This window comes from Alexandromys fortis, unplaced genomic scaffold, assembly GCF_014885135.2.
Source record: "Alexandromys fortis isolate MF-2015 unplaced genomic scaffold, M_Fortis_MF-2015_v1.1 scaffold_170, whole genome shotgun sequence".
NCBI lineage: Eukaryota > Metazoa > Chordata > Mammalia > Rodentia > Cricetidae > Alexandromys > Alexandromys fortis.
The window spans coordinates 2,762,120-2,779,418 of NW_026068084.1; the positions used below are offsets into that span (position 1 = coordinate 2,762,120).

Below are 17,299 nucleotides of genomic sequence, written 5' to 3' on the forward strand. Positions count from 1 at the left end.
GGTAAGCCTGACATCAGCAGGAATTCCTATGGGTAGTCCTCTTCCTGGCTCTGCACCTCTTCTCCTGTAAGGAAGGCCAAGGAAGGGCCATTCTCTAAACTGCAGTGTGCTCCTCCCCTCCTGTTCACTGTGCAGGGTGAAGTGAGGAGCGAGAGACCCAGACAGTACCTGACACACACTGAGCTTGTCCTCAGAGAAAGCCAAAGGAGAAAGGGGAATTGAAATGAGTTTTTTGTTTCTTTGTTTGTTTGGTTTTGATTGTTTCAAGATATGGCTTCTCTTTGTAGCTTTAGCTATCCTAGAACTCGCTCTGTAGACTAGGCTGCTCTATAAATTCACAGAGACCCTCCTGCCTCTACCTCCCGAGTGCTGGGATTAAAGGCGTGCACCACCACTGAAATGAACTTTTTTTTTTTTTTTTTTTTTTTTTGGTTTTTCGAGACAGGAGTTCTCTGTAGCTTTGGAGCCTATCCTGGAACTAGTTCTTGTAGGCCAGGCTGGCCTCAAATTCACAGATATCCCCCTGCCTCTGCCTCCCGAGTGCTGGGATTAAAGGCGTGCGCCACCATCGCCCGGCTTGAACTATTTAAAAAAAAAAAAATCGAGGAATCCTTTTATCAAGTGAAATCACATGTAGAACTCTGCTGTATAAAAATTGACACTAAATCAGACATAGTGCACACCTTTAATCCCAGTACTCTGCCTCCCATATCTGCAGGTAGATCTGTGAGTTCGAGGCAGGCTGGTCTGCCTAGAGAGACCCTGTATCAAACAACAAAACAATACAATGCAAAACAAAACACTGGCAAGTGTGGTCGCACAAGTCTATAATCCCTGCTTGCAAGAGATTGAGGCAGGCAGACTGGGAGTTCAGAGCCAGTCTGGGCTACATAGTGAGTTCAAGGCCAGCTTGGGCTATATGAAACAATGAACACCCAACTAAACCCAACCAATACTTTGTTCCCTGGCTACCTACAACAGTTCCTTGTAAGTTATAGGAGAGCTTGGGACACTCTCAGAGTCACAGAGTAGCTATATTTGCCGTATGGTTCGGGACCCCAGCCTTCACTCAGTCATCATGGTCGCTGAGGGAAATGGGCTAAGGCCCAAGCTATGGCTAGCCTTGGATTCCTTTCCTGTGTAGTCACAGGGCTGCAGGGCTGTCAGGCAATGGCAGGTAGCAAGCCCTCCTTATCCTCAAACTTCCATCTAAACCCTGCCAGGAAGAACACAGCAATCCCTCATGAATCAGCAGACTTTAGAGCCGCCTCCTGTGAGTATCCACACGGCAGGGCTTGGAGACTCCAGACAGGGTGGCAGCAGGTACCTAACTCAGCTCCCTTCCTTGATTCCACACTGAAGACGTGTCCTTCAGTGACCTCTAAGAAGCAGACGGCACAGGCAGGCTGCTCAGCAGCCGCTCAGAAGCCCCTCCCACCTATGGCCTTGCTCTTGGTGGGAAAGAGGTGATGCTCAAGCTGGACGGGTCCCTTCTGGCATGCCTCCTGGAGCAGAAGGAAGTATGGGTGTCCTCCCCAGCTCTGCCCAAAGCCTCCCTCCCTTTCAGTTCAGACCCAAATGGGAGACTTGGTACTACCAGCCACTGAAGACCAAGGGACCATCTGTCATGTTCAAGAACGGTTTGTGTCTTCTTGGACACCCTGGAGATCTTTGCTCAGCGTTTCTGACTCCTCCCAAGTGACTTTTACCGTTCCCTTTCCTTTATCAGATCAACTTGGCACAAAGAGGATTGGGGGGGTGGGGAGACTTGGGCAGAGGCAGGCTCAAGGGCAGCAGGAGTGCCTCCCCTGAGAGCCAAACCATCCCAAGCTGAGTGACAGCAATAGATGTCCCCCAGCTGCTGCTGGACAGGAGGTATGCACAGCCAGAAAAACCCCAGAGCCACCTGTGAGGGGTCCTGAGGCCAGGTGAGGACCAGGGACAAAGTTTAGAAGGTGAGGGTTCAAATCCCAGATCTGCTGAGCTTCGGGTTTTTGTGGTGCCCCAGATAGAAGCCAGGGTCTTGCCTGTAGCCTCAAAGTCACAACCCGCCTCTCTTCCCTCCCAAGTGTAGGATTTTAGGAGTGCACGATTACACCCAGCTGAAGCTTTGTTTCTAAGATCTTAAGTAACTCACTGTCTTTGGGCTTCAGGTTTTCCCATTTGAAAAATGATAACAACAAAACTCTGCCTCGGTCTTAGGTTCGACTCAGGGCTTGAACCACAAAAGAGAAAAGAGCAAATTGTGGGGAACCACCCAGATATCTGGTTTCATGTCTCTTATATTCCTGTGCTGGAGGCTTGATGGTCATGGTTTTATTTAATCCATCCAAGCCTTTGTGGCAGAGCAACGCTGTTATCTCCTCACTCAGTGAGGCAGAGACAGGTAAAACACTGCCCAGGGGTCACACCACAAATAGGCAGCCAAGCCAAGACTTGCGGCCAACGGCTGTTTGTTGTGGGATATGTGTTGCTGTGATTGGTGTAACAAAAAGCTGATGGCCAATAGCTGGAAATAGGTTAGGCAGGACTTCAGGGGACAGAGAGGACTCTGGAAAGAGGAAGGGTGGAGTCGAGAGCCAGCCAGAGAAGAAACAAGAGGTGCAAAAGAGAATTAACACTCACGACAGAATGTAGATTAATATAAGTGGGTTATTTAAGAGCTAGCAAAAGGCTAAGATTTCCTAATTAATAAAAAGTCTCCCTGTCTTTTTGGGGGCTGGTGAGACAGAGGAAGACTCATTACAGCTGTTTCCACCGTGGGCCACACTAAAGACCACACGGGGCCACTAACACAGGGCATGCAGGTCTGAGGAAGTCAAAAGGAGTGTGCTTCTCACCTGGAGTCCTTCTCTGACAGCTTCCAGGAGGTAGGGGATGATGGAGTAGTTCCACAGGTCAGTGAACCACACTCTGGAACCATCCACGTCGATGGGACATGACAGGAAGAGCCGGGGACCTGGGGACACAGTGAAACACATCACAACCAAAACGGGGGCAGGGTGGTGTCAGGAGACCCTGGCCTAAGCCTCCTCACTGGAGGGACTTTCTAAGCAGCAGTGGGGCTGATGGCTTGAGGGGCTGGTGGTAATAGCCTCCTAGCAGCTGGCCAGTGGGCTCCACGGCAGATACTCCAATCCCTCACCCCAACCCTCAGTGAAAGAGAGGAACAGGCTTGCAGAGAAGGTGGTCTTAGTAGGGGTACTGATCTTGGTCGTTAAACGTGGACCCATTAAATGTATAAGAGAAGATATGATTAAGCAAATGATTTTGATTATTTTGCAGGTTTAAAAAGCAACTTTTAGGGCTGGAGAGATGTCTCAGAGGTTAAGAGCACTGACTGCTCTTCCAGAGGTCCTGAGTTCAATTCCTAGCAACCACATGGTGGCTCACAACCATCTGTAATGAGACCTGGTGCCTTCTTCTGGCCTGTAGGCAGAATATAGACAGAGAACTACATACATAATAAATAATAAATCTTAAATTTTTTTTTAAAAAAAGTAACTTTTAAACTGAGTACTGACATAGGCTTTTCCAGAGACATCATAAGATGGAAAACAGGCATTGCATTTATATATGCGTACACTGCAGGCATTGCATATATACATGCGTACACTGCAGGCATTGCATATATACATGCGTGCACCGCAGGCATTGCATATATACATGTGTGCACTGCAGGCATTGCATATATACATGTGTGCACCGCAGGCATTGCATATATACATGTGTGCACTGCATATATACATGTGTGCACTGTGACTACAGCCTCAGACATGGATGTGCAGGCATGGCCGGGAAAAATGAACTCATAATGAAAAGATGTCATGACCAGGAAGTCCTGGTCTTTTGCTCTACTTTAATCCCCAACCTTCTGCAAAGCTGGGAACAATTTACATTTAAAAACAAAGCCATCCCAGCGGGCAGTTCAGCATATAGCTCCCGGGAAGACTCTTTCCTATGCTGGCTGTTTCTGCCCCAGCCTGACTAGGACATATCTCCATAGATGTTGTGGCCTGGGTTCATCTTTGTCTCCAGGTGTTCCTCTGCCCACTTTTTATTATTTTTATTATTATTATTATTTTTATCTCTAGGGATAACATGACATACTGTCTTAATGCTGTTCTGGCCAGGACCCAGAGGATAGAACATGAAGGAGCCAAGGTTCTTGGGAGACCACTGCCCACTCCATCCGCTCAGCAGCCTGCCCCAGCCTGCCTGCCCTCCCACCTACCAATGGTGACATCCGAGGAGCTGTGGGCCTCCAGGAAGCGGTTGAGGTGATGCCAGACCTTGGGGATCCAGTTGATGATCTTCACCAGCTCCGTGTTGCGCGCCCGCCCACTGATCTCCGTCTCCATGAGCTTCCTCCTCAGGAAGCGGCCGAGGAAACCCTTCACGGGCTCCGTGTGGTTGGCACAAAGCACCCACCTGGTGGAGTCAAGAAATTCCTTTGAACCACAAGGACACCCACAAGGCATGGCGAGCCTCAGAAACCGAAGTGTGTGGGAATGGAAGGTGAGCACACTCATCGAGGTTGCAGCCGTGTTTAGGGCATCTCAGAGGGAGGCTTGCATGGCGACCAGTGAAAATGTATTCAAGGTCCAGGCTAAGGTTATGAAGTCTACCCCCGACCTAGAGGCACAGGCAGAGTCGAGGGCAGGGGCTGGGGTGCTGAGGAATGCCAGGGCAAGTGGTATCACCTTCTCACATGGAGCCGGACTCTCCTGGGGGTGGGGGTAGCAGACACTAGGGATTCACAGCAGTTAGAACTGTCGAGTCTACAGACCCTGCTACATGGGGAGGGCTGTCACTGCTCACGCTCAACAGAGACGGGCATGTATGGCCATAGCTGCCTCCCTGATACTGGCCCAGTGATGAGAGTCACAGCAATCAGGGGTCAGGCTTCGGTTCTAACTGTGCATGGCTCATAAGTCACCAAGTTCCTCAAGCCTCTGTTCTTCATTGGAAACACAGAGGTAAATGGGATTACATGAAGCTGCGGTGGGAAGTGAATGAGCTAAGAGAAAAAGCCTGCTGAGCGGTGGTGGCGCATGTCTTTAATCCCAGCACTCAGGAGGCAGAGGCAGGTGGATCTCTGTGAGTTTGAGGCCAGTCTGGTGTACAAAGTGAATTCCAGGACAGGCTCCAGAGCTACACAGAGAAACCCCATCTCAAGATCTCAAGAGAGAGAGAGAGAGAGAGAGAGAGAGAGAGAGAGAGAGAGAGAGCCCAACATGAAGTCCAGCATACACCAGGTACTCTGAGAGGGCTAAGCATCCCCCCTCTCCCTCCCTCCCCTCTCCATCTGCCTGGATAGGAGAGGGCCAAGAGACCTTACCTGAAGTTATGATGAAGCTGCAGGTTAGGAGTGGAAGAGGTAGCCTGGTTCATCGTGCCGATGATATAAGGGCTGCAGGGAGCACAATGAGAGAAGCTGAATTAGGAGTGAGAGGGAGAGCAGGGGCTTACAGACCCGAGGACAGCTGGCTACCTCCCCTGCTCTGGCTGTGTGTGTACCACTTCACTGTCACGCTGTCCTGGCTCACCTGCATGCCCCCGCCCCCGCCCCCACCCCTGAGGTCTAGGACCCATCTTTACCATTTATGGTATTTGCAGTTAAGCAGTCCGTTGAAGATCTCTCCCAGAGAGCTCACGTGGTGCAGGTTGTCCAGGATGATGACCAGTGGCATCTCCACGGCGTTGTTCTCACTGTTACACTGGTCGGCCAGGTGGGACAGATACTGGCGAAGCTCCTGTGGAGGCCAGGAGAACGAGGTTGCAATCACCCTCCCGGGAGGACCCACATGCGCTGTGCCTCGCTGACCAAGGCCAAGGCAAGAGGAAGGTCCCCTTAAGATGTCACACTGTGGATACGACATGAGCACCTGCATGTCACAGGGATCAGTGCACTGCTCGCAGCATGGTGCTCCAGGTATACTGTGGGCACGGACAGGTAAGGCTTATAAAATGCATGTCCAAGGCCCTCTTTTTTTCCTCTGTAAATGTGCACACATGTGTATGTATACAGCTGCATGTATGTACTTGTGTGCGTAAGAAAGAGGACAAAATTGTGGATTGTGCATCTGTAGCTCTGGTGCTGGTATTATAAGCATGTCATCATACCAGTTTTAAAAATAAATAGATAGATAAATAAATAAATAAATAACATGAATTCTGGGGATGAAACTCAGGTCCTCTTTGTAAGCACTTTACTGACTGGGCTATAATCCCAGCCTATAGGACCATTTTTTAATTCCAACTCAACCATTTCTTTAGGAACTGATCATTTCTTGCTGTAATGCTAATCTCTGAGTAGGCTTCTGCAGGCAGGCGGCTCATCGCTAGCTATCTCCACAGAACCCTCCAGAGAGCTAGCTCTGCAGAAGCCATGGGAGCAGAAGAGGCTCCAGCCACATACAAGTGCTGCTGGGCAGTGCTCTGGAAGACAGGAGAGTGTGCAGGAGCAGATGAGTCTATGTGCTCAGGGATCTGCTAACGACCTGTTGCAAATGAACCTTGAGTATTGTCCTGGCTGGAGAAAGGAGCACAGCCCAATGTTCCCGGGTTAGGGCTACACATCAGGAAAAGACAGAGAGGGTGGTGCAGCAGGGGACACACTCGGGACACACATGGGGACTTAGGCAGCATAGTAACTCTATGATAGATGGACAATGATTAGCTCTTTTATACAGGAAAAGCTAGGCGACCAGCCTGAGATTGCACCAGGGTAAGCAACTGGGTAGGTCAGACTCGGGTACCTGTGAGAAACACCCATCTTAGAGACTGGCCCAGCTGCTCAGTGGGCAATGGTTCCTCCACCTCCACACCTCTCTAGCCTCCCTTTCGAGTCAAAATGTAGCTGGCTCATGAAAATTCTCAAGGTTTCCCCATTCTCTCAGCACTGCTCACCATGGGCAGATCTGATTCCTTCTCATTTGGACCCCCCCCCTCACCACCACCACCTTCCTTACTTAGGCTGTGGTCTACATGGGCAAGCAGCCCAGCAAAATGAGATCGAGTTGGGCACAATCTGCTGGCCACCCATGTGGCCTTCCTTCATCCACCCGCTCATAAGCTGTAGACAGAGAGATGAGAGCTTTTCTCATCTCTTCCCTACATCAAAATGACGAGGGGAACTGGTAAACAGGGTAGACCAGCATGGAAACAGGTAACTGAGGCATGAGACCTAACCCTCACAGGTGTGTGAGGCGACTCATAAGGCAGAGGACCCCTTTCCAATTCACCACTGAATCTCCAGGTATGCTGTCCAACATTGAAGAGAGCTAGAAACTGTGAGCTTTCACTGTATACCGGAGGATGAATGAGTGACTGACTGAATGAATCAATCAATCAACGAACAAATGAAAGACACTGTGAAAACCCTTCACAGCACCCCCAGCTCAGACCAGGTCAGACGCCATCTATAAGTCCCCAGTATTCACTGTATGGGGCGATGGAGCTGGCCACGCACAGGGCTCTGAGACAGCAACCTCAGCCCCAGGACCCACACTTAGAATGTAACAAATGTCCTTCAAGCTGTTTAGCCTGGTAAGAGGGGGGCAAAGACAATTAGTCCTTGAAGGGCTTTGTGAGGGACAGACAACCAACCCATCAGTGACAGCCACCATGGTTGTTGTTATGGGCGGTTTTGTTGGCTTACAAAATGTTTTTCTTTGTTATTGTTTTTGTTTTCCAAGACAGGGTTTCTCTGTTGATGTGGGAGTGTCATATATCAATCTGTTGATTACATTGGTTAAGCAATAAATAAACTGCTTGGCCGTGATTGGTTAGAACATAGGTGGGTGGAGTAAACAGAACAAAATGCTGGGAGGAAGAGGAAGTGAGCTCAGACTTCACGCAGCTCCTCTCAGAGCAGGGTACTCGCGATGAACCTCCAACCCAGGATGGACATAGGCTAGAATCTTCCCCGTAAGCGCACCTTGGGGTGCTACAAACCTGATTAGAAATGGGCTAAATTAATATGTGAGAATTAGCCTAGAAGAGGCTAGATAGTAATGGGCCAAGCAGTGTTTAAATGAATACAGTTTGTGTGTTGTTATTTCGGGGCATAAGCTAGCCAGGAGGCCAGGGTGCTGGGGACGCAGCCCTGCAGCTCTAATTACAACACTCTGTAGCTTTGGTGCCTGTCCCGGAACTAGATCTTGTAGACCAGGCTGGCCTCGAACTCCCAGAGATCCACCTGCCTCTGCCTCCCGAGTGCTGGGATTAAAGGTGTGCACCACCACCGCCTGGCCATTTACAAAAGGTTTTATTTGGGGAGAAAATAATAACTCCCACTAGAGGCATGGTAAGTTTTTGGTGAACTGGACACATCGGAAGGAGCCATCACTGTGTGTCATAAGCGGACAGGATTGACTTGGCCTAGATGGAGCTCCTGGAAGGAAGGGTCTGACTTAAAGCATTCCCATCTATAAACCCCATTCTAAGCTCCTCTTCTGGCGTTCTAGAATGGAGAGTTTGAAAAGGCTCGGGGTGGTGGTATCAGCAGCATTTAAAGAGCCCAGGGTACAGCAGACACAGGAGGACCGCCTCACCTTGCTGGACTTGTGATCCACGTTAAAGGTGGCAATTACACCATCTGTCAACTCCCGTCCTTCCCGGAGAACCACATATTCTGAGAGTCGGTTGGCCAGGTAGGTTTTCCCAGTGCCGCTGGGGCCCGAGAGGATGATACGCCGGTGCTCTGTCAGCAGGGAGACGTAGCGCTGCAGGATGGGCTTGGGGATCAGGGATTCAAACACCAGAGCGTCTAGGCTGTTTTCCGGGAGCCCTGGTGGAGAGAGATGGGGAGGGCTTAGAGGTGGGCAAGGAGGGTAGCTCTGCCATCATGCCTCTTCTCGTCAGTCCTAAGACTCCTGCCCACCGAGGCACACTGGTGGCTGAGAGCCCAATGTTGCTGCTCTAGAAATCCACCCTCCTGGTCACCAGCACCTCATGTCTTTTGTTGCCCTAACTCTGAACTTTGTCTGCCTATTAGCATTTACTAGTCCTGTAGTGTCTATCCCAGCCAACACCTGAGTCTTGTCCGACTTTGTCTGCCATAACCCCGAGTTGCCTCTTCCCCTTTCTTCTCTCTCCTTCCTGCTAGGCACTAAGCTGCCCACACTTAGGTGTGCCAGAAGGCAAGGCAGGAAGCAAGGTGAAACCCTGATGTTAGAATGAGAATACAGATTGGCAGGTCCAGACTAACATGCTACATGCTGAGACTCTGACCAGCAATAGTGGCATATGGACGCTTCTCTCTCCCCTTGTCTATTTGAGATAATCTCATTAGCCAGCGTTGTTGGCTTTAAAAGAAAATGGTCTCAGGGTCAGGGAGAGAGCTCAGACAACAACGGGGCTGTGGAATAATGTTTTTGTACACTGTGAAGATGTGTCACTCTGACTGGCTTAATAACAAACTGAACAGCCAATACCTGGACAGGATTTCCAGACACAGAGGATGCTGGGAAAAAGAAAGCAGGAGATGCCAGTGACGCAGAGCAGGCAGCAGGGCATTATAGAGTAAAGGTAACTGAGCCACACAACAGAATGTAGATTCATAGGTAAAGATATGGGTTAATTTAAGTTATAAGAGCTAGTTAGGGGGGCTGGAGAGATGGCTTCCGAAGGTCTTGAGTTCAATTCCCAGCAACCACATGGTGGCTCACAACCATCTGTAGTGGGATCTGGTGCCCTCTTCTGGTGTAAGGGTGTACATGCAGGTGGAGCACACATACATAAAACAAACAAATAAGTCTTAAAAAGAAAGCAAGCCAGTCTGTGTAAGTGAAGAAATAAACCAAGAGGTATTCTTCTGTTACCCAACAGCACCTTTCTCCCACTCAGTGCAACTGGACACCCCGAAAGCGTTCATGGGCTTGTTTCTAGCCCTCTCCTAACCAAGGTAACCCCTAAAGGCAATGACTGCTCCCAAAGGACCATGACGAAGACCCTCAGGTACCTCACCTCTGGGAGCAGGCCTGGGAGCTTCCTGCAGCCCTATACAGGCTCAACCTGCAAACCAAGCATAGGGTGGAGGAACTCTTGCCTGAATGTAATAACGCCCTCAACAATGAGATCCACGGGGCAACAATGAGCAGGATGCTTTGTGTATTTGTAGCTGTTTTGCCATAGAGTTTTCAGAGCACTGACTTCAGAATATACAAAATCACGGGCCAGCAAAACAAATCAGCACATGAAGGCAACCTGCTACCGAGCCTGAGATGCTCAGTCCATCCCTGGGACTTCTTTTTTTTTTTTTTTTTTAAGATTTATATACAACATTCCTTCCACGTATGCTTGTATGCCAGAAGAGGGAACCAGATCTCATTATAGATGGCTGTGAGCCACCGTGTGGTTGCTGGGAATTGAACTCAGGACCTCTGGAAGAGCAGTCAGTGCTCTTAACCTCTGAGCCATCTCTCTAGCTCCCTCCCTGGGACTTCTTACACAGTGGGGAAAAATAGAGAACCCACTCCCAAGAGTTGTCCTCCGACCTGCACAGGCACTCTGTGTCATGTGCACACTCCCAATGCAGACATCACGCACCCACACCACTAAGATAAAATAAAAGGAACACACAGGGTCACCGCTTCTTTGGGAATCACTGGTATGAATTCATTTACCAAATGGGACCCTACTGCAAAATCCAGGGAGGTTTTAGTGCTTATCAGGGCAATCTAGAACCCAAGTCGATCCTGGTATACATGCTAACACTGAGGGCAGCCATAGACCAGGCTGTATGGAGTGCCACGCTCCTGTAGGGATGGGCATCTTGTCACTCATCCCTCACACGTCAGTTTTACCCCTTGGTGTTTGCAGTGTGAAACAGGGAGGTGACCCCATGACCCTATGTGTGGCCCCGTGACGCCATGTACTTTGTAAATGGTCCCATTCATTGGGGGCTCTTGTTATGTAATTCTTCTTTCTGCATGCCTTATGACTCATTCTGTTTCTCCTAGGCAGGGTTCATCTGCCAGTGGGCTGCAGGGCCAGGACTTCCCCACTATTGAGGACGGTGTAAACACGTCCTTTCTTTTGTTGCCTCTGACAGGTATTTTATCCCGGCCACTAGACAAGGAGCTAACACAGAAAACTGATACTGAAAAGTAGGGTCATTGGTATGGTGACCTTACTACCCAGTGCTCGGGCCTCTTGCCCTGGTCTGCAGAGGAGTGTGCAGGAACCTCAGGATAGAAACGGACAGGAAAGTAGTAAGCAGATATTAACCAACCATTCTGGTGGGAATTTGGGAAATCACAATGCATAGAGAGCTGTGGATAGTGAAAGCGTGGCCCATGATGTTTGGGGGGTAGTGAGGTGGGCATGACTCCATCAGGAAGTCAAGAGGTCATTCTTGCTACATTCTGGCAAACACCCTGGCTGCCTTCTGCCCATCTCCTGAAAACTTGAATTTAAAAGCGATGGACTACGGGGCATGGTGGTGCCCATCTTTTATCCTGGTACTTGGGAGGTATAGGCAGGAGCATCTCTGTGAGTTCTAGGCTAGCCTGCTCCGCATAGTGAGTTCCAGGATAGCCAGGGCTGTGGAGAGATTAGTGCTATGTAGAGGGGGAGAAAAGACAGAATGAAAATGGCTTCCACAGACCCAAAGGGAGTGGCACTATTAGGAGGTGTGTCCTTGTTGGAGTAGGTGTGGTCTTACTAGAGGAAGTATGTCACTGGGGGTGGGCTTTGAGGTTCCAGAACCTCAAGCTAGGCCCACTGTGGCTGTTTGAATGAAAATGCCCCCCCCATAGGCTCTTAGGGACTGACACTATTAGGAGTGTGGCCTTGTTGGAGAATGTGTGGTCTTGTTGGAGGAAATGTGACACCAGGGGGTTTTAAGGTTGCAGATGCTCAAGCCAGGCCCAGTGTTACTGTCTCTTCCAGATGCAGAACTCTTAGCTACCTCTCCAGCACTATGTCTGTCTGCACGTCTCCATGTGTCCCACAATGACAATGACAGACTAAACTCCTGAAACTGTAAGCCAGTGTTAATTAAATGTATCCTTTATAAGGCTTGCTGTGGTCATGGTGTCTCTTCACTGCAATAGAAACCCTAAGATATGGACTAACGTGTTTGGTAGAGGTCATCTCAAGGCAAGAGAGTGCTCAGGTTAGAGCATGGTTACTGCTCACCACGCTTATCCAGGTCTGTAGTGAAAAAGAACGGGTAGGGTAGGGGGATAGAAAAATGTAGTTTGTTTGGGGGAAAGCGCTTGGGTAAGTTGAAAGGTGAGGTCAAGGTGCACATGGATCCTGTGAATGTGAAAGAGAAGCCCTGCTTTGTAACAACACAAGAGGAAAGGAACCATAGAGCGGCTTCCCTGCTCACAAAACTGCCTGGGAAAGCAATTTCTGTAAATGCAGACACCAAGAAGCCATTACAACTGCCGTTCAAAGGGCAAGGGTCCAGCCCAGGCTGGCAGCAGAACTTGGCAACACTGTCCACTCTGTACCAGTTTTGCAGGCATGCAAGATGTAAGACTGATGAGGTCATGGAATCTTGCTTTAAGGCTTGAGAGAGCTGCTGAGGCTAGGCAATGGTTGGCAGGGTCAGAATCTCTGCAAGGAGAATCCCTGAGAAGCTACTGCATGACATTCTGGAGGGTAAGCTCAAGCTGCAATGGGGACTCCAGGAGGGTGGAGAGACCAGGATCATGATACACCTATGATATCAAAGTTTCAGGCACGGAGAGGAGATGATTTAAGAGAGAGACTGTGGGTGCCAAGGCAGGAAAACTGGAGGGGCAGGGTTACCCAAGCCCTTAGAGCCCGGAAGAGTCCATCACAAGCCCAAGATACTTGGTATGTAGTTGCAGGATTAGCTCTTTAACCTGCTCAATTTTGGTCTTTTGATGGAGGAAGGACATTGGTTAATTATAATAAAGAAACTGCCTTGGCCCATTTTATTGGATAGAAAATTAGGTAGGTGGAGTATACAGAAGAGAATTCTGGGAGAAAGAAGCTGAGTAGGGAGTCACCATGATTCTCCCGCTCCAGACAGACGCAGGTTAAGATCCTCCCTGGTAAGCCAGCTTGTGGGCTACACAGAATATTAGAAATGGGTTAGAACAATATGTAAGAACTAGCCAATAAGAAGCTGGAACTAGCCGGGCCAGGCAGTGTTTGAAAGAATACAGTTTCTGTGTAATTATTTCAGGCATAAGCTAGCCATGCAGGCGGCCGGGTGCCGGGGACGCAGCCCCACCACTCCTATTTCAACAGTCTTTCTTTGGTCCAAACGTCCCTTGCTATAGTGCATGCTCCATTCCAGAATGGGGATGCTGATTCTGTGCTATTGCGTATCTGAAGTATGTAACTTTCACTTTTTATGGTAGCTCACAGTCTGCCTTGGATCTCGGATTTGACTCAGCCTTGGGATGTTTAAAGAGTCCTAGAAGTATTAAAAACGATGGTGTTTTTGAAACCACACTGAAAGCATTTTGCATTATAAGAGAGCCCTGAGTGTACAGGGACAAGGAGAGGAAGACCATGACTCGTGACACTCCAGGGCTTAACACTTTCAGGAGCTGGGTGTGTGGGCAAGAGTGATCTCATCAGGATGTTTGCAGCAACTTTCCTGTTTCCCTATCTGTAGAATGGGCTTGTGTCCAAGGCCGGCTGGCAAGCACCCTCCACGGCTTGGAAAAGTGCCACTTCAACAGGGTTATTAAGGAGTTATTAGTTTCTCATCATCTCAGTCATAAGGCTAATGGGACCTTTTGATGTTTAATTTCAGCAATAAACTGAAGTAATTTGTTGGTTCCTGGTGGTGCAACTTGCTTGAGTAGGAGTGGTTGAGGTAAAAGGAGGGAAGAGAAAACCCACCCACATACACAGTGAAAACAGACATACTTTGACCACTGAAAAGAAGCCCCAGCTTCACAAGCAATCACTTAGCCTTTTGGTTCTGTGCAGCCCCGAATGTCCTGGAACTCACTCTGTGGTTCAGGCTGGCTTTGAACTTAGAGATCTGCCTCCTTCTACCACCTGAGTGCTGGGATTAAAGGTGTGCACCACCACTGCTCAGATAGCAGCCACTTACCCTTGACAGTCACCAAGATGGTGGTGTTCTCTCCCACCAGATAGCCACACGGGAGCAGCTCGGGGGTCTCAGAGGTGTTGCTGCGCTTGATCTCACCGATGCTGTAGCCGAGGACGCTGTCTGAATTCAGCCCCAGCTGACTCACTGGGTCCACATGAATGATGTATTCCTGGGGTTTAAATAAAACACGGACCATCAGAGAGCTGGCTAAAACCTGCTGGGACACCCATTCTCACTGGGTGACTGACAGGTACCCTCTTTTTCTCAGAGGACACCTGAACTGAAATTAAGAGTGTTCTGGGGATAAGATAACACCCTCAAACCCCAGGCTCTCAACATATAGATTTATCTGCTTAGGGGCAGGGAAAAACAAGCCCCTAACAAGACCATGAAAACTTAACCTGGGTAAACAACCAAGCACAGAAAGACAAGCAGCTTTTCCTAAATTTGGCTGTAATCTTGAAGGCATCAGGTAATATGGGATGTCCTTTTGTATGTGATACTTTTATTGCTTAATGAATAAAGCTGCTTTGACCGATGGCAAGGCAGAATATGGCCAGGCTGGAAGAGATATAGAGAGTAGGCGGAGTCAAGGAGACAGCATGTAGCTGCTGAAGGAGAAAGACGCCCGCCGGAACTTTACTGGTAGGCCATCATAGCCTTGTGGTAACACACAGATTAATAGAAATGGCTTAATTTAAGATATAAGAGTCAGCAAGAAATACACTTGAGCCACTGGCCAAACAGTGTTGTAATTAATATAGTTTCTGTGTGATTATTTGGGTCTGGGTGGCCGGGAAACGTACGAGCAGTCTCGGTTTACAATCCGGGTCTGTGGACAGTGCTAAGCAATTCATAAAAAGTAACCGACAGGAAACCATCTATGACTCCAGTTCCAGGGGATCCAATGCCATTTTTGGGTCTCTGAGGGCACCAGACATCAGACATAAATGTAAGCAAAGCATCCAAACAGTCTTTAAAAAAGGAAAGAACTGAATTTCTCTTGTACAAAACCATTTGATGCATATGCTGAAAGAGACCGCAATGTGTTAGCTAAGTCAGGTTCGGTCAGATGGCAGAGACCTCTGGTCTACTTCTAGGTTGGTGGCATCGGGCTGCTTTTGAAGTCGTTAAATGGAACAACAAAGGGCTTAGTGTGGGCTCTGACATATGACGTAGAGGGTATAGTTACCACTCAGGAAATATGATTAATACTTGATACTGCTGATTTATTTTGGGATGGAAGAAAAAAAAATATCAAAAGCTTCTTTCAAATCATCATGAGCCACAAGATTCCCTTTGGTGTTCCATAGCCATTTCTGATAATGCAAACACCCAACCCTGTGTTGTGACCATGCTGCATGTTGGCATCCTTGATACTGGTGGGATGTGGCTCCCAGGGACTGCAGGGTTGGTAGAGGGTGCTGAATGGGGTGCTGGTCGTGTATGTGAAGCCCAAAGGGCAAAAGTGTACTGGCTGAGCTTCACCCCCGGGTCATATTGAATAGGACACCACTCTAGGGACACACTGTGAAATGATGTTTACTACCTGGCTAGCCTGCGAAGGAAAGATGATGGAGAATGACCAGTTATTTACCATCATCTTTCCATGCCCTGGAGGACCAGGGGACAAGACCTAGCAACCTAAGGATAAGGAGAGGAGAGTAAGCTAGGGAAATGGTAGGGTTATGGAAACAAAGCTCCCCTCCCTCTCCAAGCCCACTGCAGTGACTGAAACACTTACTTTGAACAGCCGTCTAACCACCCCATCGAGCACGTCCCATTTCGTCTTGCCACTAACTCCGATGCAGCCAATAAGGAAAAGGTGCGGTCTGGAATCCTAAGGGTAAGGAGACACAAGCAGGTGAGGAGCAGCTGACTGCTTTCTGGCCTGGCTGAGCAGAGGCCTAGGCATCCCAGTGCTTCCAAAAGACAGCAAAGCCCCATTCCTTTCCACGCCAGGCATAGCTCAGCTGGCACACAACAGTCTGGAACCCCGTCTCTGCTCTGGTAAAAGTGCAAAGGGTCAGGGAGACTGCGATCGCCTCTCGGGTCCCTGGAACCATCAGCTAAGTGCATGTTTTGCACAGGGCTTGGATTCCACATCCTGGACTGCACCCTCCCCCAGCTCCTGTCTGCCAGCGGCCAGATTGCAAACCTTGCTAAAGAACTACTCACCTTTTCCAGGAAGCTTCCACGATTCACCTGCCTGACACTCAGAACTACGCTGGACAGACTTACGATACCTTCTCAACTTACATGTATCTAGGGTTAGCCATTTCTTGTTTTATTTAATAAAGTTTGTCGTTATTGTTAGAACTTCAGAGAATGTTCCTATTTTTCCTTCCTTCCTTCCCTCCCTCCCTCCCTCCCTTCCTCCCTCCTTCCGTTCCTCCTTCCTTTCTTTCTTTCTTTCTTTCTTTCTTTCTTTCTTTCTTTCTTTCTCTTTCTCTCTCTTTCTCCCTTTTTTCCTTTCTTTTTGGAAAACCTCCTGCCTCTGCCTCTCAAGAGCGGGAATTAAAAGTGTAAGCCTGGCTTCTTACAATTAAAAACAGTATTTATTACTTTTCTTCCATGAAAACTGAAAAGCTCGATTCAGAAATTAGTAAAATTCTGAGAAGACTGTCAACAACTATCTTTCCCCCCCCCCCCCCCCCGCTTCTTGTTCTTCTATGCCCACAGAAGCTAAACTGATCACATCCATGAAAAGGATGCCGAGAAAGCATTTCCTTCTGCTGGGTTTTTAATATCTCCCATGCTTTGTGTGGATGCAGCTAGGACAGGGGTGGAGCTGGGTGGTGGGCGCAGGCACGCAGCCGTCAAGAGAGGGCAGAGCACCAGCGGCGATGACAGTCTGACTCCCCCTGAGCCTTGTGGTCTTGGGTTTCTTAGCTGCACAATGGGGACAACACCACGGTCAGTGCCCTCTTGTGTATGCTGCAGTGTGGCCCAGAACAATTTACCATCATGGAAGAATGTCAGCTGTGATACTGGGAATGATGGCAGGGAAAATCAGCAATATGTAGGGATGTGACCCGCCTACACTGGGAGAATGCTGGGAGAACGAACTTCAGTCTGCCAGGCCAGGCCTCTGTTAGTTGGGTTCCTGAGCTTCCTTTCCAGCCAGACACCTCTGAGACCCCTGGGAGGTCAGTCACATGGTGACAGGGCTGGCAGAGACTTCGTTTTGATGGGCACTTTGTTTTCCCAACTAACTGAAACCATTAACATGCTGGCTAGAAA

General features: G+C 49.0%; 1 protein-coding gene across 12 annotated transcripts in view; it reads right to left on the reverse strand.

Annotated features, from left to right (window-relative positions):
- Positions 1 to 17,299, reverse strand: part of Nav2 (neuron navigator 2) — a 625,897-nt gene that overhangs the window by 8,170 nt on the left and 600,428 nt on the right. For all 12 annotated transcript variants that reach the window (XM_050122142.1, XM_050122136.1, XM_050122147.1 and 9 more), the window contains 7 exons: positions 15,801 to 15,896; positions 14,057 to 14,225; positions 8,559 to 8,794; positions 5,602 to 5,756; positions 5,342 to 5,413; positions 4,235 to 4,431; positions 2,841 to 2,959 (listed from right to left, as the gene is read on the reverse strand). In XM_050122142.1, coding sequence (XP_049978099.1) covers positions 2,841 to 2,959; positions 4,235 to 4,431; positions 5,342 to 5,413; positions 5,602 to 5,756; positions 8,559 to 8,794; positions 14,057 to 14,225; positions 15,801 to 15,896 — 1,044 coding nt within the window. The remainder of the gene's footprint in view (positions 1 to 2,840; positions 2,960 to 4,234; positions 4,432 to 5,341; positions 5,414 to 5,601; positions 5,757 to 8,558; positions 8,795 to 14,056; positions 14,226 to 15,800; positions 15,897 to 17,299) is intronic.